The sequence below is a fragment of the Battus philenor genome, unplaced genomic scaffold (assembly GCF_028537555.1).
Source record: "Battus philenor isolate CCGP_79_NKW_IND1 unplaced genomic scaffold, ilBatPhil1.0.hap1 SCAF_23, whole genome shotgun sequence".
NCBI lineage: Eukaryota > Metazoa > Arthropoda > Insecta > Lepidoptera > Papilionidae > Battus > Battus philenor.
Genome location: NW_027181686.1, coordinates 11,953,690 through 11,981,535, shown reverse-complemented (window position 1 = coordinate 11,981,535; position 27,846 = coordinate 11,953,690). Strand labels below are relative to the sequence as shown.

Sequence of the window (27,846 nt, the reverse complement as noted above, 5' to 3'; positions counted from 1 at the left end):
TATATGAAAATATTACAGAAATATAACTACAGGGAGTGTATTGGAGTTAGATAAATCTATAATAATGTCTGGGAAGTATAGAACTGTACAATTTCACGCCTGCTGAATATTTAGGGTGTGTCTTATATGTCTAATTCTGTATTAATATACAAGGGACATTAGATTTCTGTACATGTTTATTCAATCATATATCTTTATAAAATCTCGCATAATACATTAGTATGTTGATAATATAATTGGTGAGGGGTTGAAAATTGTATTAAAACACTGACCGTATGCGAAGAGTGTGTTTTCCGCGCCTCGTATTGCAGGATCAGGCCCGTGGTGCGGGCACCGAAACGATTATACGAACATCGACCACAGTACACGACAGATTTCCGAACTATAGCCACTTCCACGTCACCGTTTTTACAGAAGAAAATCGAAAACCTCCGTGACGGACCCATTAGAAGGTTTTACGATCGATGTGTAAGGGAAGCGGAAGAGCCTTCCGAGTCGCGCACATCCGACGTGCGGCGCCATCTACCCGCCGCGGCGTGCACTACACACGCGAGCTCCGCGCCGTCGCCAAAGGTTAAAGATCAGCCGGTCGATGGCACTCTCGGTTTCAGGGCGACCCGAGAGCCTTTCAAAAGCGCGAAAACCTCGCGCGGGAAAATTTAATTCAACCTTTTGGGGTCTATTAACGCAAATCTACTCAAGCCTTTTTTAACTTGATAAATACATTTATAAAACGCACAAAAATCGCGTGATATATGTTATGATATATGGTATCAATTTGAGGACATATTCACAAACTTAAAAAATCGTGTAAAATGAAAAACTCGAGTAAAGTATATAATAATCAAATCCTAGGCATTTATAGCTCCTTTAGATCTAGAAGGCACGCGATTTCGAATCGTGGGCTAATAAATTAAAAAATGTCTTCATCAAATGCCCAGTCTGACGTGTTGTATGTAAAAGGGTAATGAAATAAAATCAATATTACCTAAGTATAACCTTAATACATTTAAAATAAAAACAATCAATTTTTATTACGAAAAAAAAATTAGTGAAATTTCAATCCATTACTATTACATGTATAAATATAATAGACATAGAAATAAAAATCAATTTTTCAACTATTCGTTGCAATTTGATATCAAGCGTATATATACACATACGTATGTCATTTATACCTGTTTTTTTTAATGGTCTCTCACAGAAGCCCAGATTTTATTTTATAAATGGCAATTTTTGACTCGTTTTACCCGCTTTTTGGGACCCGGGACGTTAGGATTTTAAAACAAAAAATATATTTTTTTCAATTTTGTATGTATTAGAGGGATCGGAAAGTAATGCCGCTTTCTTAAGTTAAATTCACACGACTACATTTTTAACAAGTTTTTATTTCTAATCAACAATTCACCTTCGTCATTAACCTTTTGCTATTTAGTATACAACAGTAAACAAATCAATCGGTTTTTCTGTATATGTCGACTAACACAATACTTTCCGGTCCCCCTAATACACTGTACTACCAACATACATGTATGTATTTTAATTGCAACAAATAGACGAAACGACGTAATAGCTGTGTGAATGGATTTGCAATTGATGTATTTAAAATTGTGCTGCTAGCTGATTTAGGCTTCGTGCAGCTTGATTTAAATTGGGTACAGGTATTAAAAATTCACGCAGGGAAAACGCACGCACGCTCTATTTTCTCTTTCCTTGCATCCTTCACGTTTTCTTTAATTAATTTCTTTCTAATCATCTTACTTAGACCATTTTTCCCTAATCTACATTTATTTTAAGCTTTAATTTTGTTCTGTTTAATAAGAATTTTTTATGTTTAGTAAGAAAAGGACCAATATTTAGCCACTTCCGCACATGCAGTATAAAAAAGAATGGTAGAGAAATTGTAGAAGATAAAAAAAAATAAAGAAACATCTTAAAAAGACATAGAACAGTGCAAAAATAAAAAGTATGTAGTAAAATATAACATATGTTCCTGTCCCAAAAATCAGATAGGGGGTACGAAAAGCAATAAAGGCCGGCCACTATAAAAATTTAACCTAAACAAGTTACTGGGTCAATATTTCACTGTAACATAAAAAAATCAAAGCTTCGTACACCTAAACGGCGTGAAGGGTTGTTTACGGAGGGTGAAGGCGTAAATTAAAACGGGTTGCCAGGTAAAGACTCCGCCACACGTGCGTTGGCGCGTACGAGTTTCCTTGTACAATGCGATTAAAATAAGAATAGGACCAGCCTAGCGGCATGTTGTGACGTCACAACGGGAACTTGGTATAGTGTGCAAAAAAAGCAATGTTAAAAAACAATACCAGTGGCTAAAGTCACTCGCTCGGTTACCTTCGAAGCAGTTTCCAAAGGCTTAATGAAACTTCCAAATACATCACGCGATATATGAATATTGCCATCTGGCCCTGGTACAATTCTTGCTTGTTTTAACTGGTCCAACAACATAATGGCACGTTTTTTCTCTTCCTCGAAGTACTTATCAACATTGTTGATAATCTCTCGAGCTCGCCGATGTAAAACACTACCTCTTTTGCTCATTGTAGAACAAATTAATCAATCAATAAAAACAATTATTATATTTTTTTTATTTTACATATTTAATGCTGACCGTACTTATATGAGTGAAGTTAGCCGAGAGCCCGTCCTATTCTTATTTTAATCGCATTGTACGTGAATTTATGGTTTATTAAAAAAAATAGTGATAATGCGAAGATTCAATATAGCGGCTCAAGTACATAGTTTAAAAATGCATATAAAATAACTAGTCAATTAATAATAGGAAAAATAGAATAAGAAAAGTGTAGTATTGTATTAAGAAAGCACAACCCAAAGAAAACTGTGATAACAAATAGAATATGTCAATAATAAAATAAAGGATAAAAAAATGTACCACCTAAGAGTAATAAGATGATGTAAGTAAGGCGATGAAAGCAAGAAGGGATGAAAGAACAAAATGAAAGATATTGTGATGGAAATAAGGTAAGAATAAAAGAAATTGAGAAGTATGACAATGAGTGAATAATAAAGATGAAAAATCTGAAAAATTTATTTGCAAACAAAGACCCTGATCCCAACTAATTAGGGGTACGAGAGGCCTCTAATAGCGGGGGCCAAAAAAAAATGCTCGATTATTACTAATATTGATTACACAGGGTGTATCAAGATGGGTGTAATACGACTCAGGGGTGGGGGAACTAAATACCGATACATTTCACACCAATGCATGGTCTTTAGACAATTGTTAATGGTACGGTCGAAATTTTAAAATTGTTATATTTTTACCACGTTCCGAGCAATTTCTGAAGGTTTTCCATTTAGGCCACGCATGGCGTATACGACCCGCTCTTTAAAAATTAAAAAAGTCGTTTAAGACGTACGTTTTACACTTTTTCATTACCGCAAAGCTATAATTAACGGGAAAAAGTTATAAATATTTATATGCAATATGTACTCATACGTGATGTGAAGTTATCTATATTCGAGCCTACAATTCATTTGTTAAAGAATCATTTGTTTTTCAATGAGAACTGCAAATGGCCTGAACTTAAAGTGCAGCGGCGGTCGTATACGACCCACGTGGCCTTATGTGTTAAATGTTTTTATTTTGTATTACCTTAGGATTTAACAGTACAATGTTATTGTTTTGATTATGATTTATTGCTTCAAACTAGCTGAATAGCTTTCTGTACCTTCTACATCGACCTTTGGAAAGAGACAATCGGCTAATTTCGGCTTAGTTCGTTATAACTGTCGCACGAAATACGACTGACAAAAAGTGACGTAGGTATTGTGGGACAGAGATAGTGCTATATAGATACTGTAATCGCAGTTACACCATAGAGATGAATATAAATAAAATTAAACTTAAATAAAAAATGTCAAGTTTTTTTTTCAACCGTCTTAAAAATTACTAGGATTCATATAAAATAATTTCATTTAACTGGCAACACTACATGTTATAATTTTACTTAAATGAAGGATTTGCAAATTTTTTACTTTTTATGTCTTCAATGAGTCTGAAAAAAAAAATATTTGCCCCTCAACTAGTCTTATTGGATATCTATAAAAAAAGTTCTAGGTCCCAAAATGATGTTTATAATATTTCTTGTACGATATGCAACGCTGCAACGACAGTCTTCGTGTAGCGATTTTTGCGCGGCGTGTGAAGCAACCCTTATCACACCGAGTGTACGCTTATATTGTTCCACAGGGTCCGCCGTCACGTCCCGTAAATTTGTTTTCACCGTAACTTTATTTAAACATTACAGTGCTCTTTCTTTAGACTAAAAATACATTCAAATGTTTAGAATATTACAGTAAATATTCCATTAATAAAAAACTATGAAACAAATGTTTATATTTAATTATTACTTTTGAAAACTTAATAAGTCTGTGCAACCATGCTCCAGTCCGATGCTATTTTATCTACACACACACACACACACACATATATATATATATATATATATATATATATATATATATATATATATATATATATATATATAAAATAGCATCGCGGTGTAGTTCATTGAAACATTCTTCATTACGTATATCATTTCATTCTTAAATATTTTTTTACAACAAAAGATTTGGCGGCTCTTATAAGCGAGAGAAACAGCTTGTATTATACAAACGAACGATTGCACATTATCGCCAATAGACATAACAACAGTGATGAAAAAAGAAACCCATCACCAGTTAACTCATGGCCGGTCTGCAATGTGTTAGAAGTGGTCACGCCGCTTCTATCGCCACGTGGTCGCCGCCTCGAAAACCAAGTGCCAACGTACGCCGGTTGCTAACAATATGCCTCAATGCAATTCAAACGAACTACTGAGTCGCTCAGAAGCCAAGGTCAAGTCCATTTTTTGATATTTTCTGATTTTTACTAAAAAAAACTGATGAAATATAATAATAATTTTAGTTAATAAAGGATTTACTCCTTGGTTACTTTTCTCTAGGTCAGACAGCCCTTTTTGAATATATTGTATAATAATTTCATTCCACTGTGAACAAGTCCACAGTTTATCAATATTTCTTTACATAAATTTCTTATCACTTTCAGCCGCCAAAAGAAATAAATCCTAAAATTTTTAAGACGCTGTCAAAATTTCAATAAATAATTACGTTTTTATTTACACACCCTTTACATATCTTTTTTTTTCAGGTTTTCACCTCGAAATAAAACTATAAACTTGTCTACTTAAATTAGTAAACCAATTAAATTAGTAAACCAACTTATGTATAAAAAAAAAAAATTTCTCAATTTTTGGTTTCCGAGCGGCTCAATTACTCGAACGTCTGTGACCTTGGTTATTTAAAAAAAAAAACAATGACAGATGTACCTTAAACGGCAGGTAGCTCACGACGCGACGTCACCTGTTTTTTTTTTTCACACAACTTGGAACATAACACCGACAACTGCCAAAAGGTTTGGGGGTGTAAAATTAAAAAAAAAAAAGCGCAACGGGCCCCCGGTGCGTGGTGGTATCGATCCGACCCAGTTAGCGCGCTCGGCCCGGGACGCAAGGACGATGCACTTCACGTCCCCCCGTCCCAAATCAACCCGTATCGCCTATAGCGTTAGTGACGTAGAGAACCCCGCACCCCGCCCTACATACCGCGCTCCCGCCCGCCCCGCCGCCGCCCTCACTATACACAACTATTACAACTAAGATGTACATCACAGTGTGTATTTATACTAGTCTTACGTAATATATATCTTTTTAATTATCTTTTATTCATCGACTGTCAATATATGGATGGTATAGTAACCAAAAAATATATTTTAAAAATAATGTACAATGTAATGATAATATACTAAAAAAGCGTTTGCTATCTGTTCCTGGATAAATAAGAAAAGGACCAATATTTATCCATTTCCGCACATGCAGTGGTAGTCGTGCAATGAAATGCACCGCCCGCCAGCCCGCTGATAAATGCGTATGCGGCAAACAATGCGAATCACACAACCGCCACCACCAAATTACTCAACACGTGTTTCACCCCTCCACGGGGCATCTTCAGGAGTTGTTACACCGATTAGTGCCAAACACAGAGTCTTGACTCTGCGGAAGTGGCTAAACATTGGTCCTTTTCTTACTTAGGATGGACTTCCGCGAGGTAACGCCTGATTCCATTAAATATTTGTTCCTGGATACTTTGTACTTCTAGAAGTAATCGACTTATCGAATTATAAAACCAAAAAATAACCTAATGTGACGTTTCAGAGTGATTATAGCTGTAAAAGCGTATAGATCATTTACCGTCAATAGATGTATAATAGATCCTATATAAAAACCAATGAATTTAAAATAATAAAAAAATAAATTATTGTTTACTATCCGTACCTGTATACTTTGTACTTCAAGAAGTTGCTGGAATGTCGCAATTCATTAGAATAAATAATATAACATGTTTCAAAGTAATCACTTTATACAGATAGCTTTCACCCATTTCTACCTTTTATCACCTGTTTTAAAGCAGTCTGCATATATAGCTTAGATCAAGATACAGGTTTGCTAAAGAATTTAGACCTGTTAAGAGGAAATCAGCTTATTTCTCATGTTCCATAAGCATGGATTGTTATATTAAAATTATTAAATGAGGTGATCGGGGCTGACGCCTTTAACCAACGCGGGTCGTCAGCCCCGATCACGCAAAGCGATGAACGCTAGACTTACACGGTAAGATTTGAAGCTGATACTTCTCTTCGATTTCTATTAAGAGGAACATATGACATATATACAAACAGTAATATCTTAATGTATAGTATTAGGACCTTGAATAAGTTCTCGCTGTTTTTTTTTTTTTCAAAAAAAAAAAAAATTAAAATACAACGCTTACAATGACATTACTCAAAGTATTGTCCATCATTAGAGACCACTTTCTCCCATCTCTCTGGTAGCAATTGAATCCCCCGTCGGAAAAATGACATATACATTTATTAAAAATCGACGAATGCCTGTATATGATTAATTATATATATGTATATAACTTATTTTATTACATATGTGTGGTAATATATATTAAAACAAATAATAGAGCATACAAGTGTACAATGGTAATTATTTACATTTTATATACATTGCAACACTGGGTTAATCTGCTAAAAAGGAAGATGAATATTGAACTAGTGCTTACAAAACCGAAATCCCGAACAATTTTTGTCCGGTATTAAAAACCGGTATTTTGATTAAGTTATTATTATTATACTATAAATACTTTCAATTTAATTATAGTTTTTGCTTCTTTATTTATATAATGCCATACGAGTCTATGACATGTAAAATGTAACATAGAATTTCACATGTACTTTTTTTACTTTTTTGCCAGTTTTTGTATCTACCTACTCCTACTATCTATGTAATAAAATAAATAATGTCTACTCATTTTAGAACAATATTTATTGGATTTCATATATTATTTGTTAACAAGTCAAAATAACAATTGACGTAAGTAAAAATATAGCTAGTAACTTTTTTATTAATAAAACCGATTTTAATACTGGTATCCCGATATTTCAAATATATAGGCCTTTAATATTTGAAATATCGGAAATATCGTTGAACATATCATTTTATTACTAAAAATTTGCATCGACTATCCAGAATTGTTCTTTTAAAAAAATTTCGGATCGTTCTGAAGCTTTATAGTTTATTGAAAATACATAATTGCATAATTATTCAAATTATCTTTTAAATAAGGTCGAACATTTGAAAGCAGGTACGTGTAAAACATCTATAATGTAATGTTAATTTGTTGAGTAAGTAATGTCTTGTTTGTACGAATATATAGTACATATCTTTGGTAAACTAATCCAGGGGTGGTCAGATTACGGGTCGCAAACAACCACATATAAATAAAAGTGCAAAATATATTTAAAATTTTGTAAACAAAATTGAAACTATTACATTGAGTTCAAAGAGTCTGATTGACCCCATCTCTACCTGGTCTAGTAATTGAAACGTTCACCCGTAAAATTTCATAAGTATACTAGCTGATCCCGCAAACTTTTTTTTGCAAAAAAAATTAAAGTTTTTAATGAACAAATGTAAGATAAGGGTTGATCGTAGAGGGGTGAAAATTTAGTGTTGTATGTATTTTGGTATGCTGTATCATAATAAAATAAAAACCAAAAAATTTGTTTAAAAAAAAATTAGGGGTGGACCACCCTTATCACTTAGGAGTATGGAAAATAGATAGTAGCCGATTCTCAGACATACTGAATACGCATGTAAAATTTGGTAAAAATCGGTCAAGCCGTTTCGGAGGAGTTCAAGTTCGAACACCGTGACACGAGAATTTTATATATTAGAAGATATGAATGTAAAGTAAACCCGAGAAACGTCTACGACATTGAAGATTTTAACTGCGTTATAAGCTGAAGTCTTCGACCCGCCGTCCCCCATGGTTCAGCGACCGGCGCCCGAACCTGAGGTCGTCTGTTCGATGACACCGGGCCAGCTGCTCGCAGACGTCTAAACTTTCGCCTCTCGGGTGAGGAGGGCGTGTTATCCAGACCGCTAGTTATTAACAGGTCAAACACGCCCACGCGAGAACGCAAATTTATTTCATTCTACATTTATAAGTAAAGCTTAGAGATTTCTTCGCTATCAATTTATTGAAAATTAACCAAAAATATTTTTTTATATCACTCGTTATAATAATACACCTATCCCCCGATTTACACGGTTTTAGAAAAGTTATTTTTTTGTTTTAATAACCGATTTTATTACTATCACTCATAATGTAAATATTTCTGCTTCAAACATCGAATCGGCACAAATAACTTCGAGTGATGAAAGTGAATTCGAACCTTCGATTCCGAAAAAAAAAAATGAGAGTAATTTACTTTTTGTTCTTCTGTTAGACTAGTAAATTAAAAAAAAAAAAACCAGTTTTTCCGTAATATACTAAATATTTTTAACTAGTCAATGCATTCTATTTTTATTTATGTGTACACCTAAAATTATTGAAAAAAAAAATCACAACTGTTAAATAGCAAAATTATGCGTTTTTTGTAAGTTTTTCGATTTACACGGTTTTGACTTGAAAATTTTTAATTTTCGATTTACACGTTTTTCTCAGGAAAGTATCTACCGTATAAATCGGGGGATAGATGTATATTAAAAAAACAATTAAAATTCATATATCTACATATTAAAATCAATTATTTTTTACTATCTATCCCTGCATACTTTGTACTACCAGAAGATACTGTCCAGTAAAAAAAAATGTAACATATTTCAAAGTGATCACTGTATACATGGCGATTGTAAGTTTAAAATCATATATTATATTTAATGGAATCAGGCGTTACCTCGCTGAAGTCCATCCTAAGTAAGAAAAGGACCAATATTTAGCCACTTCCGCACATGTAGTGGTAGTCGTGCAATGAAATGCACCGCCCGCCAGCCCGCTGATAAATGCGTTTGCGGCAAACAATGCGAATCACACAACCGCCACCACTAAATTACTCAACACGTGTTTCACCCCTCCACGGGACATCTTCAGGAGTTATGTTACACCGATTAGTGCCAAACACAGTCTCTGTATATATTGGTCCTTTTCATACATTATATCGCAGATCAACGGTAGTCCAACGGTAGAGGAATGGGAATTGAAATCATAGGTCGCGGGTTCGATACCCGGGATAGTTTCATATATTCACACTGTAACCTCTGCGTACCATAATACCACACTGAGATCGCCATTCTGCCAAGCGTGGTGATTTTAATACACCCCCCCATAGATATCTTTGGAGGCATATACCTTGTAGTGGGGTTAAAACGGGAATATATTACACATCACCACGCAAGTGTATTTTAAAGAAAATCCAGCAAAGTATTTTAAAATCATCCGTGTATTGCATTAACAATCTATTGAAACAAATTTTCGAATATATTGTTATATGCTACAGTTTACAGAGTTTGACTCTGTGTTTGGCACTAATCGGTGTAATATAACTCCTGAAGATGCCCCGTGGAGGGGTGAAACACGTGTTGAGTGAATTTACGGTGGCAGTTGTGTAATTTGCATTGTTTGCCGCATACGCATTTATCAGCGTGCTGGCGGGCGGTGCGCACTTTGTTGCACGACTACCACTGCATGTGCGGAAGTGGCTAAATATTGGTCCTTTTCTTACTTAGGATGGACTTCCGCAAGGTAACGCCTGATTCCATTAAATGTAATACTACCTACACAGGATGATTAGAAATAGGTTTCAAAACTTATGAGCTTTTACACTTATCATCATCCGAGATCACATTTCACGCCATGTGGGGCGTATACGACCCCCGCTGCACTTTCCGTTCAGGCCGTTTGCAGTTCTCATTTAAAAACAAAGGATTCTTAAACAAATGAATTGCAGGCTCGAATATAGATAACTTCACGTCACGCATGCGTACGTAATGCATATTAAAATTTATAACTTATTCCCGCTAATTATAGCTTTGCGGTATTGAAAAAGTGTAAAGCATACGTCTTGAACGACTTTTAATTTTTTAATTCGTATTCTCCCCATGCGGCCTGAATGGAAAATCTTCAAAAATTGCCGCAGCACGAAACGTGTTAATAAAACTTGTATAAGTACTAAAAATTGCAATTTTTAAAGTTTAATTTCCAACGTTACCTGTGTACGAATAAGAAAAATATGGAAAAATTTTGTAACACGAACTAGACGATCAATTAAAACTTTGAAATGCACTCGCAGACTGCTGGGAGTAATACTCGAATGCACTATTTTTTGCAAGGTGTAAGATTTTAACGATGTCTATTGGAAAAAAACAACTTAAAATTAGATTTGTTGAACTAGAGCAGGGCCGATCAACCACCGGCCCGCTTTTAAATTTTATACGACTTAATATCATCATGTCAGCTGAGAGGCACTGCAAAGGCATCCGCTTCTCAGATAGATTATCTATCCATATCTAGCTCTAACGTCATAATTTGAGAACTATTGATTTCATTCTAGATTTTTTTAAAGTTTTAAAATTAAAAAATTACAAAGTTAAAGTAGATTTATTATGTAAGATTATTACAATTAGCTTGAAACAGTGTTTTCTAACCTTTTACGTATCATTTCTCATCTTAGCCTTATTAAAATTTCTACGCTGCCCTATATATACGTAATTTTTATATTTCAGCGAAAGGGTTAAACCTCGAGTCCACTTTCGAATTGTCGATCTGTGGGGGCACGGGCCCCATATTGGGAACCGCTGGCTTAAAATTAACTTTACATTAGTTCGTAACACGCCATCTTATTAACAAAAACAAAGCAAAACATAATGACTTTTGTTACAAATTTCAAAACACATACCTGTTTCTACCGTTCCCTGTGACGCCAAAAAAATTACTTGTCGCATTTTAACACTAATCGTACTAACATTTACAAGATACTTATTTCTACTGCAGCGTGTCAAATTACTTGACTTTAAGTGTCCTGCTTGAATATATGGTAGTTTGGATAGAAATGAAAATTAATGTTATTATAATTAAACAAACAAAAAATAATAATTTTTGATTCATAAGTCATTTGAACTTTTATGGTGTGTTTAGTGTTTAAAACTAGAGAAAAAACGATGTAATTACATACACTTGTAGTGTCTTATCACACTTAGTATTCGGCAATTACTAATCCTATCTTATTCAAAATGTTCACAGTTTTAGTTGACTTTTTCAACGTAATGTTTGTTTTTCTATTTCATATCTACCGCCACTTATATTATACTTTGTTTGAGGGTTTAAATAAGGTTTTACCAACCTTTACGGTGCCACGCCCCATCTTAATCCTTTTAATTATTTATGCCACCTTATATAACATGCATAATTTTTAAAATTTTATTATTAGTTCACTCAAAAAACTATGTCGTTGGTTTTAGGAACAAATCACTATAAAATTGTAAACAAACACAGTAATTAAATTTCCAAAACATGTAATGAAAAATAAAAATTCAAATTAATAAAAAATTTTAATAAAAAATTCATGTAATAATTTATTATTTTTTCTTCGGATCAAAGAGTTGACCCTGTCAAACTCATTTAAGATTTATCTCCCCACCATAATTATCGAATAGCCTCCCCGTGGGGCGTGGGTCCCATATTGGGAAAATACTGGTTTAAATAAATAGTAATTCCGCTTGATATTAAACAGTCGGTAGAATTATTAAAGTTTAAAAAAAACCAACTGTACCCTACCATTTTGCTATTTTCAAGGTAACAATAACTATCTACACAAGTTCAACATTTATATTACTCTAAAAACCGTTGGACGAATTTGAACGTTTTTTTTTTGTATTTGGAATTGTCTTCGCTCAGAACAGGATAATAAGCATGGCCTTTTTAACGGCACGAAATACGCAAATTTAGATAATTAAATTTAAACTGTACTTAAAATGTTAGAATTAAAACCAATAACCATCTGTTAGTACCATCACCAAGCAAGCATACCCCTTCGTAAAAAGCACCGTGATAAATGTATTGATTAACTGACCTCGAACTGCGCGCTGAAGGTCTTGAATACCCCCTCCCAGACACTGCCGGACTTCGTGAGCACTTGCACGATGTCTCCCACGTGGGAGGTGGCGGCGTGCATGAAATGGGCGTTGTTATAGACGCCCTCAGCCACCACGCGGCCCCGAGGCGACCTGCGTAACGACAAACGGATGCCATCATCGACGTTTCCCCACATCATCACCATCTCAAACGATAGACGCCCACTGTTTAGGCCTCTCTCCCCCAAACATCACCACTATCTTGCATCCAGCGACTTCCACCTAGACGGGAGCCTACCAACGCCGCGTCACCGACTCATCGTCACACGAGAACCTTTCAACACCAACGGCCATAGGTTTCACATGTGATGAACCCAGGGGCGGTCCCTGCCACTTTATGGTCGGCCACCGGTTATCAGAAATCTATCCAGAATTGGTCATAAACACATAGAAGATATCATTAGTACAATTCGAAAGGAGAAAATACCATCTTGATATAATTTCCATAGGAAATCAAAATCCGGATTATCTTACTAAATGAGTTCTATTATAACAACTACCAAATAACTGCAAAGTAAGAAACAATTAAAATAAAGTGTTTAATATATGTGAAACTAAAAAAAATATATTTGACATGAGTTCAATGAACAAAATGTCCAAATGAAAAAAATTCTCCAAACAACTAACTAATCAAAACACATAACATTTCGCAATGCAGTATTAATAGAAAAATATATGAAATTTAGCAAAATAAATTTTATAAGAATCTTGCTTTGCCGTCTGATACAATAGTCAAAAGTTATGAGTGAAGATAAAAAATCCCATATCTATTCCTATAACAGCACTTTATACACTATATTCACCATAGGTAATATAGCTCTTTCAACCGCACTTATGTATATGATAGAGACAGATGACTGTAGTTAATGTCAACAAATGTAGTTAAATCTAAAGATGTGTTTACACGAAACTACTTTTATATAAGGCGCTCCTTGTAGATATTTGAAATCGCTGTCAATTTTGGTATTTTTAAAATTGATTAAAAAAGTTTTTATATTTATGTAAATCAAACATAATATTTATCTATCATATATATTAAACATTTTTCCACCAATGTAAACAAATCAATGCCTCATTGTTTTGTTTAAGCAATGGATAAATTACATTTTCTGATATTAATTTTGATTGAAAAATATATAACAAACTATTTTAAATATTTATTATTAATATAACGGATATAAAACACAAGATGATAATGATATTACCGTTGGATTTTATATTTACAGCAAGTAAATAAATCAAGTAGAAATTATTACAAATTCTTCATAAATACATTTTGACTTTAAATATTCTATGACAAAAATTAGATCATATAATACCAAATTATAATTTTTTTCTCTGCAAAATAGACTTGACCTAGTGCAGATTTCATAAATAGTGAATTACAGTATCCGGCGATAAATATTGTCTTAGACCTTTACAAAAAGACATCGGCTAGTTTCGGCTTTGTAGAGCATTACCTCTGTCGCACGAAATACAACGACTGACAAAACGTCACATAGGTAGTATGGGACAGAGATAGTGCTCTATGAAGCCGACATTAGGCGATTGTCTCTTTTTAAAAGTCGATGTGTCACACTTCACTTCAATGCTCATATATTTTCACCAAGAAATACGCTCACCTGGACTTTTTACTTTTTTTAGTTGTTTTGTCTAATTCATTGAATAGCCATTTATTTTTAATATCACATAGTAACAATTTTACAAATTTATATATTTAATCTGAACTTTTTTTAATGCATTTAAATAAATGGTAAAATAAAAACTTCTTTGAATTGAGCATCAGGCGGACCAGAAAGTAATGTCGTTTCAGTCGACTTATTTTACAGAAAAACTGATTGATTTTTACAGCTTCGGCATTGATTTTGTATACTAGATGGCAAAAGGTGAAATCAAAAATTAAAAACTTGTAAAGAATGTAGTCCTGTGAATTTAACTTAAGAAAGCAATATTACTTTCCAGTCCCCCTAATATATTGGCGCGAAAATAAAACAATGAACAATCATTATAGAAATGACAGATTCCAAATTAAAAATTATTTTTTTTATTTTTAAATGTAATAGTATTAATGACCTATTAAAAAAAATAAAAATTGTAATAGTATTATAAACATATCTAGAAAATTGTATATTAGAGATGAAAAAGTGGATTTTTTGTTGAAAAGTTCAGATATTTTTTTTGGTTAAATAATTTAATTATGGCATTGTCAAATATATGTCACATATATTTTAATACATGATGACAGAGTATAAAAATATATCGAGTACCAATTTTAAAATTAAAACTGGTGCGTTTATCTTTGCCGTTAACTGTACAAATATACATCTAGCGGCAGTAGGTAGTGTTGTAATCCTTATCAGCGGTTTATGATGATACGCTGCACATACTGTGCATCAAAAATGATTTACTGCTAAGTAATAAATTATTATTGAGGCTATGGTTACATAATAAATGAATACAATAAAAATGTATTGTTTAATTTTAAATTCAATAATCCTTTATTTAACATACAATTAGTTATATTTGTTACATCATGTCCACAACGTTTTTGGATGAAAATTTCTTCAGACTTGAGAAGAGTCAAAATAAACTTAGCAGTATTTTTTTCAGAATACAAAATAACATATTCAATAATTTTCTATCTTTACATAGCACATATTGTTTTTTGCATAAATTATTTGACATATGATATATACTTCCATTTTTGAACCATTTATATTCTATCGTTGATAACCAATGTGAATATATTGTTGATAATAAATTAAAAACTTGTTAAAAATGTTGTCATGTAAATTTAACTTAAGAAGGCGACATTACTCCCCCCCCCCCTCACCTCTCATACTTGAAACTTTCTTCACTTATAGCACTATCACAAAAGATCATTTATACCAACTACTTGCACTGGCAAAAATGCCAGAACCCAATTTTACAGAACGTACAATCAAACTCAGCTTATTTATTAACATCCTTCATTATTCAACCACTTGAACTGGCAAAAATGCCAGAACCCAATTTTACAGAATATACAATCAAACTCAGCTTATTTATTGACATCCTTCATTATTAAAGACTGCAAATAAATGATATAAGCTTGGGACAATATGTTTTGGGGCAAACATGTACATTCAAAATCAAAACTATGTTATGCAATTTTTGTGAAAATTTTTACTTAAAAATGATTTTGTATGAATTTTTAAAAAAGGATACACTTTAGATATTATTAAAAAATAATTACTACATCACCAAAGTTTCTACAACTTACTTAAAGAACAAATATCGTGTGACATATTTTTCTCTGTGATCACCAAGTATTTTACCATCAAGTTTAATACATTGGTCGTTGATGTAATTAGGATACAATGAATCAAAGTAGATACATCTAAAGAGAGATTCATTAGTAACATACGGAATGTGAAACACAAGAAAACTTGTAAGTGGTTGTGTTAAAAGTACAAAGATTTCAAATTCACCCCAATCAGATTAGATAACAAACATTAATCATATCAACACTGACTAGATACCTATCTCTACCATTGCGGGTAAATGCACCTATCTATGTTCCTGATTGAATGTACGAAATATAGTTGTAAGGAAATAAAAATTAAATATATAATTTAACAAAATAGTATATTAACCATTTCTATTACAAAAACAAATGTAATGATTTTTTTACAACTTCAATGCAAAAGTTCAAAATAGGTCATTTGACCCATTGTTATGTTTAGTGTTAAAGTTCAATGAAATTACTTAAAAAGAGAAATAATTAATGATGAAAATATATAATTGCAATCAACTACCTTCAAACATAATGCAAAGATCAAAAGTAATTATAAGTCCATATCTAAACAACAATGATTTATATTTACTTATGATATTCTTACATATATATTTTTTCTATGTTCATCTGCATTCAGTCGCAGACTATAAGCAGATTTGTTTCTTCTTTTCCTACATCTAGTTTAAGGCTCTCCACAGCAAGAGATACATCATTCTTCACCATATGTCACCAACTTTTGGTATAATCTAGCATTTCAGTCATTTAAAGCAGCTGACAGTTGTGGTTGCTAAGTCAATCAGGTCATTTTCAAGTCATATATATTCAATCTCTGCTACTAAACTGTACTTTCATTTGTGCTTTTTAATCTATATGATAATAAATACATTTCAAAGTTTATTCTCTTAGCTTTAGATTGAAAGACACCTTACAGAGGGGATTAATCTAATTCTAGTTCTATACATACAAGTGATTGCAGGAGTTGCTCCCTAACACATTGCGAATTAGAGTAGTTAAAAATAAAATAGATAAAAAAATTAATCATAAGTTGACAATCAATAAGAGTTCTGTTAAAAGTTTCTATGTCGAATAAACATATTTTATTTTAAATGGATTTTAAGTTATTATATAAATCATCTCATCTCATTCATGTACCCTTGTCAGAGTGGTTGTGGTCATACTTCGATCAAATCTGGTGACCCTACTGCGAGACATGTTATAAATTTTGCAACATCATTGTCTAAGGAAGAATAATTATTGTTATAAATTATTAAAAATAAATATAATACAGTTAATTTCATTTGATAAATATAACTAGGCAATTATGTAATATTACAATACAAGTGTAAATAGTAAATGGTAGCTTTTTACCATCCCATGCTTTTAGATGTTGGTTCAACATTGCCAGTTTGTATTTTAAAAAAAATAAACATCTTCCTATGATCTATTAAGATATTAATGGCTTTCACTACTGAACCATAAACAACAAATCCTTACTAAAAAATTGTTTTCAATATTGTTTCAAAACTTTATCCAATATGATTAGAGTTATATATATTAAATATTTATATGTCTAGCATACAAATCAATCATTTATTTATGAATAATCATTTATTTATGAATAATAAGTAGGTAAATCAATGCTCTCACTCCACCAAACACAGAGCCACATGACAATCCTTAGCAAGCGCAACATGGGCATCAGAACCGACTGGAACATGACCACTAGCACTCTGACAAGAGTGTATGACTAAGAATATAATAATATGCATAATAGACAAAATTATATGATTTCAAAACTTTTTTTTAGATATATTATCTGTGTAACATGTATATTAAAAAGAAAATTTTTATCTGTATTTTTCAACATTTTATGTGACATGTCACACCATAGCCTTTCTAAAATTCTTACATCCCCTATAAGTAATATATAATATATATATATATATATATATATATATATATATATATATATATATATATATTATAGTATTATAGTATAATACATATATATATTATAGTAAACGAAATGATTAAACTTGTAACGAATCTACTTTCAAATTGCCGTACTTAACAAAAAAACTGCCCACTTGTAGGGGGCACAGTCTGGTCTATATCAAACATAAAGGAATGCTTTTATTCCACTGTTCAAATATTAGTTTGTGTTCAAATATACAGTAATTATGTTATAGGTGTGAAAGTTTTAGTCATTCATAGCTCATTTGTCGGCAATCTTTGAAGTTTTTACATCTATTTCCAGTCACCCTGCAAAATTTTCTCTGAAAACTTTTTTTCTACTAATATATGACAAGCCAATTACTTGTGGCAGTACAAAATCTGCAGGGATAGATAGTCTACTATTATTTTAACAAATAGTAACTCAAACTTTAAGAACACTGATTACTATACTACTATAAACATGAACTATGATAGATAAACTTAGTTTTTTATTATTTCTGAAACCATTATTTTTATAAATGAACAAAAATTGAAAATGATTAAAGCCATTAAGTTTTTCCCCTACAATAACAAAGCAAACACGTAATTACACATGTCTCGTCTATATTACTTACACATATAAATTCACAAAATTTTAAATTCCCTCAGAATTACAGTATCCGGCGGTAAAAAATGCACATCGCCTTTTAGAAAGAGACAATCGGCTAATTTCGGCTTCGTAGAGTACTATCTCGTTTCACACTACCTATGTGACATTTTGTCAGTCCTTGTGTTTCGTGCGACTGAGATAACGATCTACGAAGCCGAAATTAGCCGATTCTCTTTCTAAAGGTCGATGTGCAATATTTATCGCTGGGTATTGTATAATTTATTTTATATAATATTTAGCGTTAATTGTATTTTATCTTTTTCGTATATTTCGTACTTAATATATGAATGTACATTTATATAAACTGCCATTGATAATAATTTTCTAATCACCATTGAGATGTGCTAATATGGCTTCCGAGAATCATTTAGCTTGTATGCTCATTGGATACAAATATAATTTACTTATTAGTCTCATTTGCAATGACATTTTATATGGGTTAAGTGGATATGAACAATTTCTTTCAAATTAACATGTACATATAATTTCATGTTTATCATCCCTCTTATTATAATTTATATATAACTAAATTCACATAATATTCTAATTATTTCGGAGATTAAATAATTAAAAAGTAAACAAGTAATACAATATATTCCAATGTTATAACTAGGAACAAATTAATGGTGAATCTATGTGGTGGAATTAGGAGAGGTGTTGACTTAAATTTTCAAATATCTTGATTTACAAGTTACATCTCCTACTTAGATCTTACTTATCCATGTATAAGAAATTATAATGGATACATAAATTTAAAAATTTATACTATGATATATATTGAAGTAACTAGTTTTTTCCTAAATCCTCCATATGTATTAGGGGGACTGGAAAGTAATGTGCTTTCAAGTAAAATTCACACAACTACATTTTTAACAAGTTTATATTTCTAATCAACAATATATTCAACTTCATTATCAACAACCTTTTGCCATTTAGTATACAAATCAATGCCGGAGCGGTAAAAATGGCTTTTCTGTTAAATGTGGACAGTAATGACATTAGGGTCCCCCTATAATAAAAACTAAAGATCACTAATTACATAAAATGAATTATGTGTATAATGAAATTCCTGTAGAAGCTTTACGGCAGTTACTATAAATATGTATACCTAAAGCTAGTGTTCTCAACATGGAACCCACACCCCACAGGGGGACAATTTAAATGTTGACTTGACACAAGTTTAAATCTTTTGCTTAAACATAAAATATATATATGTTATATAAGGAGGTGTAAAAATTTTAGAAAGGCTATGATATAGCACAAAAAAAGTTAATAAATACTGCCTTAAACACTTCTAGACTGCCTGAAAAATTGTGTATACTTAAAACTAAATTCATTGAACTCTTCTATTGAAAATATAATAATAAACATTACCTGGGATATAATAATGTCCCAGGCAATGTTTCAACACATTTTATTGCAAATAAAAAGATTTATATTTTACACAGTATAGAATATCTCATAAAAGAGCAGACTTTGGAATTGGTGTGTTCACCTTAATATTAAGAAATATTTAGTCCAGTTGAAGTTCTTTCACCGTTCTGCTCAGGTCTAAGGCATTATCCAAACAAGTGGTAGACTCATACTATTGCTGCCAATGCATAGTATTGAATCAATAAATCTTTTTAGATCTATTTATTATCTTTAATGAAGTTATTGCTGCTAGACCTTAAGGCTTTTTCAGCTTCATGGAGCCAGAGTTCATAAAATTTAAGGATCCATAAACCATTCATTCCAATGAATATTACTAATATAGAAAACAACATAACAAGACAACATAAAACATAACATGTGCTAACCAACCCTTCAGATTGATTATGAACTTGGGTGATTATCTATTTTCAATGTCTATTGTATACATATATTTATTCCCCGTGTCTGTAATCAGTCTCAGGCTATAAGCAGATATATCTAATGGATTCAGGTGTTACTTTGTGGAAGTCCACCCTAAGTAAAAAGGGGCTAATATATAGCTACTTCCCCTTGCGCAAGTAACTTTCTAATATAAGCAGATGTGTTCCTAGTAACATATACACATATATATATATATATCCTGTATCTGGTGGCAGGGTTCTTAACAAGTCATGGTGTTTTTAAAAACATCTGTTAACATTAGTTGTTACGACATTCCTATGTTAGGGCATGTCTCGAAGAATATGAAATAGTTGACCATGTACTACTTTAGTATATGGTAGTAGCACCCTACAGAGCTACCCATCTTAAATCACCTAAGTGCCTCTCTGAGATTGTTGGCGACATCAAAAGTCTAATGGACGTCTTAAGAAATTGGGTTGGCTTGCTAACTAACCTCAGCTAAATATAACAAAACGCAAAATGTGCACAGTACAGCTTAGTTGAAGAAACCAGTCCACAGAGACAGTATATACATATATATTTATATAAATATTTTTTTGTATCTACTTTCCTGAATTATATTACTGTAGTTATTGTTTTCAATAAATATATTACTATTTTAAACATGTTTATAAGATATATTTTCCATCCTATTTGAAACGCCAATATTAACATAGCATTTGCCGATGATCATCATAATAGCCTTAAAATTTAATCAACTGTTAAAGGCTTGTCATCTACCAAGGTTTTCGCAATCTCTAAGGGTGGTCCATGCCTTGCAGTGGTCACCTATCAGCTGATATGATGATTAAAGGTCTGGATATATCACCTGTTTCAGTTTGGACTAACGAAATTTCTTTAATTCGTAAATAAGCACCCATATTTACATGTACTTAAAATTGATCAATGCTATTATATGGGAGTACAAGGTAATTATAATATCTAGAAGATTTAGATCTAGAATTTCTCACATGTCAAAAAAGTCATAATTATTGATCTAAATGTTATAAAGTATTTTCACAATGCTACTTCATAAGTAAAAATAGGTTACTTCGTGTGTGTAATAATGCATCTCTTCTTAGATACTTTTAAAAAAATGTAAAGAATTTAACTTTGTACATATCCAGAAACATATGGCACTTCTATATATACTTTAAATCCTACCCATATTAAAATTAAATAACATAAATTATTATTAAAACACATGTACATTGCCTTTGACTTAAAGTTTTCTATTTTATTGATTAATATAACTATATATTAAACAATTTACCTTACTATCAGTATGGTTGTGTGTATCCTCAAATTTTTTCAACCAAAAAACACCATGTATTTATTTATCTTTAAGAGAATACAATATGGCACAATAAAATATCACAGCTTTATTCAATAACTGGCTAGTTAACAATGAAACACATCAGTACCCACTTTTAGACTCACAGAGAAAAATCAATACTAAACTGACAGATTGAAAAAAAAAATAACTTTGAGGTACAAAGTTATTGTAAATATGTAAGGAAACACTCAAAGTTTGGATATTATGTTGAAAATTTACAAAATACACATATTAAATACATACTAAGTAATATTAATGAAAATATGCAAAGGCAATTATATACGGAGTTTATTATACAATGGCTACCTATTGATTAACAATTTAGAGATGTCGATGTTGGCGAACGATGGAATGTCTAAGCGAAGTGGCACGGGCGCTGGGATCAGCTGATCGCAAGCAGCTATTCTAATAATCGTGAGTACGCAGCAAAAGTAGGGCAAACATCTAAAGGCGGCCGCGGCCGCGGCCACAGCTACCGCACGGCGCGTGTGCCGCCGAGCGCGACCCCAACTATTGTTTACACTCTTTATTCTAACCCACGCTCTCCACACTCAGCCCTGTCAACTTGACAACGAACACGGCGCGTAATCGCAAAGCCAACAACGTCTACAGATGACAAAGCCATGTCACACCACCGCTGAAAGTTGGTGTACTTATGTTGCCCTTACCTCGGCGGCCCTTGGCGATTTTTGCGCTTGTTCATATCTCCTTCGCCCGACTGCCCCGGCGGGTAGGCACCTTCTCGTTTGCGCGTGGGGACCGGAATTTTGGCAAATTATCACTTCTTTCTTTTACAACACAGTCCTTTCAACTTTCGCGGATGCACAAAACTGCAGTTGAAATTAAGAGTTAACACTCGAAATGCGACAACAGGGATGCATCGAATTCACTAAAGTTGTTTTACATTTGCCAACAAATATAAACTAAAATATATCTGAATACAAAATCGGAGTTCGATTTATTCTCGGGCACTAATCCCAAAAAATAAACGGGTTGGCAGATTTCTCGTGCCTGCAATCAGCGCAGGAATACAACATGGCGCTGTGACGTATTCATCAAAAGAATTGCGAAAATTACAAAACGCCAATAAAAACACAACACACGAAGGAAATGTTGATTTAAATGAAAAATGATAATTTAGGAGCACTTTAGTAATTATAATTACAATGAAATAAATGCAAAATTTCTTAAGAGGTTGCCTTTTGACCGACTTCCACTCGCGAACTTTCAATATGGCGGAAACAGTACTTGACTTGTAACATTGCCATCCTAAAAATTATTGTAGTTTTCTTTTATTTTCGTTAGGCACATATGGACGTTAATAAAATATTTTTATTTATATTAATATAAATTTGTTATTTTCATAAAAAATAATTATAAGTATTAATAAGAGTAAATAAATATAATGTAATAAAATAAAAAAATTAATAACTTAAAGGTAAGAATTTTTTAAAGTTGTATATCCTAAAATATTAAAAGTAATAACTAACATATTTAAATCAATAATAATTTAATTATTTTTAGTATCTTCTCTCAGTCTATGGTACAATTGTAAGCCTTTATAGCGCGCGCGCGAAATTCGTTTATCGATAAGCTTTGACAAAACGCAACCTAGATATCGATCGCGTCGGCGGTCGCGGCTGAATTTGTAGGTCACTTTAGAAATGAGCCTGAAAAACGCGGCAAAGATGAGCCAAAGGGAAAAATTCGAGTTAATTAACTCGGAAGTGCGGTCATTTTACGAATACTGTAAGGAAGCAGGGATGACGGACGAGGAAATGGATATCATATGTCGTCCTTTAACAACTGCAGTGAGGAAAGCTTCTATTAAGAGATGGACCCGCGTGTTTCTTTTCCTGGTGATGGTGCTGGCTATCGGGTACACGGTGAGCCAGACGGAGACATTTCAGTGGCATGCTGCGGCACTGGCGCGGATGGCTCTGATCAAGTTACTGCCTATTTGGGATTGGACTCCTCTGTACTACAACAAATGCCTCATAGAACGCTCCCAGCCGCACCACGTAGACAACGATTTGATTTCACCGGCTGATTGTATCTCATGTGAATCAATTCGTAAGTATATATCTACCTTTACATATGATATACTATATATCTACCTTTCAAAAAATTTCATTCATACATGGTCACGCTAATTCTATATTCAAATTTTAGCGTGAAGATTGCAAAGGTTTTAACAATGTTATGTAAAATGTTTAATATTTTTACCACATGCTAATGACTTGTTTTGTCAAAAATAAAAACTTAATATTTATAATACCAATACGTTGAATAAATCGCGTATAAACTCATTGTACAACATTATAAACTAGTGATGGCCAACTTTTGAGCTCGATATGTCAAAATTTTGAAAAAAAAAATCGTAACATTATTTTTCATCATTATCATTAAAAGTAAAGATTAAAAAATTAATAATATTAATAATTTGCATTAAATAATTATTTATTAAATGGTATTTTTAAATTAAAAAAAAAACCTCATTTACTATTCAAACTATTTTTAATACAATTCTATCTTACATATTTCATAGACACTTAAAATAAAGTAATATACAGAGTGATTAGAAATAGGTGTGAAAAATGAAGTAGCTTTAAATGAGTGTATAAATAAGTATTGCACACCCTATCCGAAAAAAATTGGTTTCAAAAATTGCTTTATTTATTACATAATGTTAATATAGTAAAAAGGGTTAAAATTAAATGATTACATATCAAAATCAATTATTGTTTACTATCTGTCTCTGCAGATTGCACAGACAGAAGTTATTTTCCATGCGCATTCCGATATAAAAAAACTAATTACTGCATCATATTTGTTTGTGTTCACTATATTTATTGATGCAGCAATGGCAGTATAAATTTTCAACTGTCAGATGCTCGAAGCCCAAAGTGAACTATCAAACGTGCGAAGTTCACGGCGAACTGTCAAACACGATAAAGTCATAGCGAACTGTCAAATTAGTTTGACGTTTCAAGTTACTGCACACTTGTCCATTTGTTTCAATAAGAATCTTCTGAAAAGTATTCTTCTTCTCATTCGTTAACTCTTGTCAGAGAGATCGTAGTCATGCTCCGGTCGGTTCTGGTAATCCTGCTTCTCTCTCTTAGCGTCACCAAATGAGAGCATAAGTTTACTGATACATTTTGTAATAATATTCTTGCTTTTTCACAGCTTTTCCCATAATAAGGGTAATTAAAAATCAGTCTTGTGTGCATTCTGCAAAATTATGCCTTCAAGCCAGGACGAGATTAGAACAAGTCATGTATAAATCAATTTGCAGGCATTCAAAAACCAACCGACCTTATAGATGAAGTCGACGCGTTTGTCACAGGGAATCCCCGACAATATTAGATAGAAATGTTCCTTCAATTTATTTACATTTTTCCAGTAATGATGGCCAGGTATTTGTTATTCCAGACCCTTGCGTTAGAGTATTAAATAGGAAGCCTTAGAAATCGACAAGCTTAGCAGCTTCCAGTCTTATAATGCAGTAGAAAGTGGGGGCCCGAGCTTGGGCTTCCGAGAGAACCCTTTAGATGGTTATATCTATAAAAGGTTTAGTATAAGCGCCATCTACCCGCAGTATGTGTAAATAATACTTGAGCAGGAGTGTAGTTCAGATCAAAAAAGGTTAAATATTTTAGGTTTGTACGTTTTAGTTACGATAATTTTTCATAATACTTTTTCTATATGTAACTTACAGAAACCATCGCACGCGTGTCAGATTCTAATTACAACGAGGTGTTCAACCATCACCTGCTCCGTGGAGCACCTGTTATCGTGGCAGACGCTTTCTACGAGTGGTCCATAACACGAACGGATCTCAACCTGACCAGCTTTATAGAAGACGACGACCGTCTCCGAGACTCCGTACCATGTAGGGTACTTACAAATATCAGACTGGGTCGACAGCCTATGGACCTCGAGGAGATAGTGTCTAGAATAACGAGTACAAACATACCGAGCTGGTTCGTACATTTTCAGAACTGTGATATTCGTGCAGTGAAATCTTTCAGGATCCTTGCACCGAGGCCTTATTTCTTTTCGCCTCATATTCCACCTTCACACTTCAACTGGCTGTTACTTTCCAAAAACTATGATACACATAGATATAAATATCTAGAATTGGATGTAGGTTTGATAGTGATGTCACAGTTGAAAGGTAAAAATTACATACAACTCAAACCTAAGGCGCCATGTGAGGAAATCTGCTACAATTTGAACTTTGAAATCATCGAAGGTGAAACATTAGTTCTTGCCAATTCACTATGGGAGTTCGAGTATCTTCCTGGTAAAGGCGAGAATGTTGCCATGATCACAGAAACTGATTGGCTCGAATCATAATGTACGACGAGGGTAATCAAACATTTCCCTATTCAATGTTGCCAGTGAAAAAAAATTGCTAAATGTCAGTTGAGTAAAATCGTACTTTGACTTCGTAAAATAAATGTAATTAGCATGTTTTTCGATGTAAAGATTTTATTATATATAATTTCTTAACTAAGCAACGAACAAATCATATTTAAAATATTCTTTATATATATTAAAAATTATTAGTATATATCAAATTAATATATAGCAGTTAAACTATGTCTATCCTATCATCTCTTTTTTCAAAGTGTTAACATATGTGAGCTGCTTTGGTTAGCACAGAAAAAGGTTTGTAACTAATTTTTTTTTTTAAATAAATTATTTCGAAATTCAAAAGTACCTTCAAATTTTTTTAAATCTAGTTAAGTTTAACATAGTCTGTATAAATTTTCTTAAATTAATATATATATAACGGAGATGATTTTGACTGAAATGGGCGAACATATCAACATTTGAAATTCATGCTTGTTATAGTAGTCATATAGATATTGTCAAATCAATGTGTTGAATTTAATTTAAAAAAAAATGTAAGTGTCAGGAATCTGAATTCAAACCATTATACCGGTTCTATTGGCAATCCTTGACAAGCCTTGCATCACCAACAAGACTGTGAACAAGGAAACTTGTCTTGACATTATAGTTTCTCCACCTGGCAGATGGTTGCCGTTACCCACTGCCATTTCAGACGGGCTTAATAATTAAATATTCAAGCTACCTCTGTCACCTTAATTTCTTTCTTTTGAACAATTTGAGACAGTACAATATGTAACGTCAAATTGACATTCTGTTTTGGGGTAGTCCCATATTATTTGGAAAATTCTTTTGACACTCGACTAATAGAAAAATGACATATATAATATATTTCACATTGGTTTGACAATGATAATATATTACATTTTTATAAATATTCTGCACTTTTCTCGTAAATAGCGCACGATTCCCGCCAAAGATTTTATTAATCTATGGTTAAAGTCATTGTTTGATATTAGGCACAGATAATATAAATATTTTCAACCGGTATTAATATTTGATTTGTACAAAAATTTTTCTTTATTATTAATTAAAATATTAACAGTTAAAATTAATAATTTTAAATGTTATATATTTTTTTATTTTCAATACTTAAAATGTGTAATAATTTATTATAATTTTGAGCAAATTTAATTCCTCTCTAGCTGTTTCGCTATGTAAATATATGTTAAAAAAATTTAAAAATATCAAAGTGAATTTTGATTGTATATGTACCTCGGCATTACATATTAAATAAATTGTAACGTGAAGCATTATTTAATCTTTATTTATTCAGACAACACCCCACTGTGGTAATTTTTTTAGTTAATTAGAATGCGTCTGTAACGTATTTTATTTGAAATTGAATGATGCCATTATAGGTTACCTCAATTTGATTTGTTTCCGTCAAATTTTCCACCAATCTTCTCATGTCGTACACAACACATTCCCATGCAATATCTCTTAATTATAATTTAATAAATTTTAGTTTATTAAATACACACAGTACCCGGCAATGAATATTACACATCGACTTTTGGATAGGGGCAATCGGGGACAACACGTAAAAAATTATGCAAATTTATTATTCTCTTTTTTTTTAAAAAAAGCACAACACGCTACATTACAACACACTTCGTAATTGAAACTGAACTCTAAAATTAGCAAAACAAAGTGAAAACAAAACTGTATTAAAATTGCGTTGTTTTTAGTTAAAGAGAATCCCCGAGTTTTGATGACTTGAGGCAATTAGGAACAAGTGTTGCCATCTTTTAGAAAAAAAAGAAGATTTAAA

The 27,846-nt window shown here is 32.4% G+C and overlaps 2 protein-coding genes across 2 annotated transcripts in view; one reads left to right on the top strand and one right to left on the bottom strand.

The window, feature by feature from the left end:
- LOC137924405 (ataxin-2 homolog) overlaps positions 1 to 22,863 on the bottom strand; it is a 62,487-nt gene extending 39,624 nt beyond the window's left edge. Inside the window, exons 1-2 of the mRNA XM_068767803.1 lie at positions 22,322 to 22,863; positions 12,521 to 12,674 (exon numbers count right to left, since the gene is read on the bottom strand). Of these exons, the coding sequence (XP_068623904.1) occupies positions 12,521 to 12,674; positions 22,322 to 22,356 (189 nt within the window). The 5' untranslated portion in view covers positions 22,357 to 22,863. The remainder of the gene's footprint in view (positions 1 to 12,520; positions 12,675 to 22,321) is intronic.
- A 454-nt stretch (positions 22,864 to 23,317) lies between these two features.
- Positions 23,318 to 26,050, top strand: LOC137924310 (uncharacterized). The gene is made up of 2 exons (XM_068767700.1): positions 23,318 to 23,726; positions 25,375 to 26,050. The coding sequence occupies exons 1-2, from the start codon at positions 23,318 to 23,320 to the stop codon at positions 26,013 to 26,015; spliced, it is 1,050 nt and encodes a 349-aa protein (XP_068623801.1). The 3' UTR covers positions 26,016 to 26,050.
- The last annotated feature ends 1,796 nt before the right edge of the window (positions 26,051 to 27,846 follow it).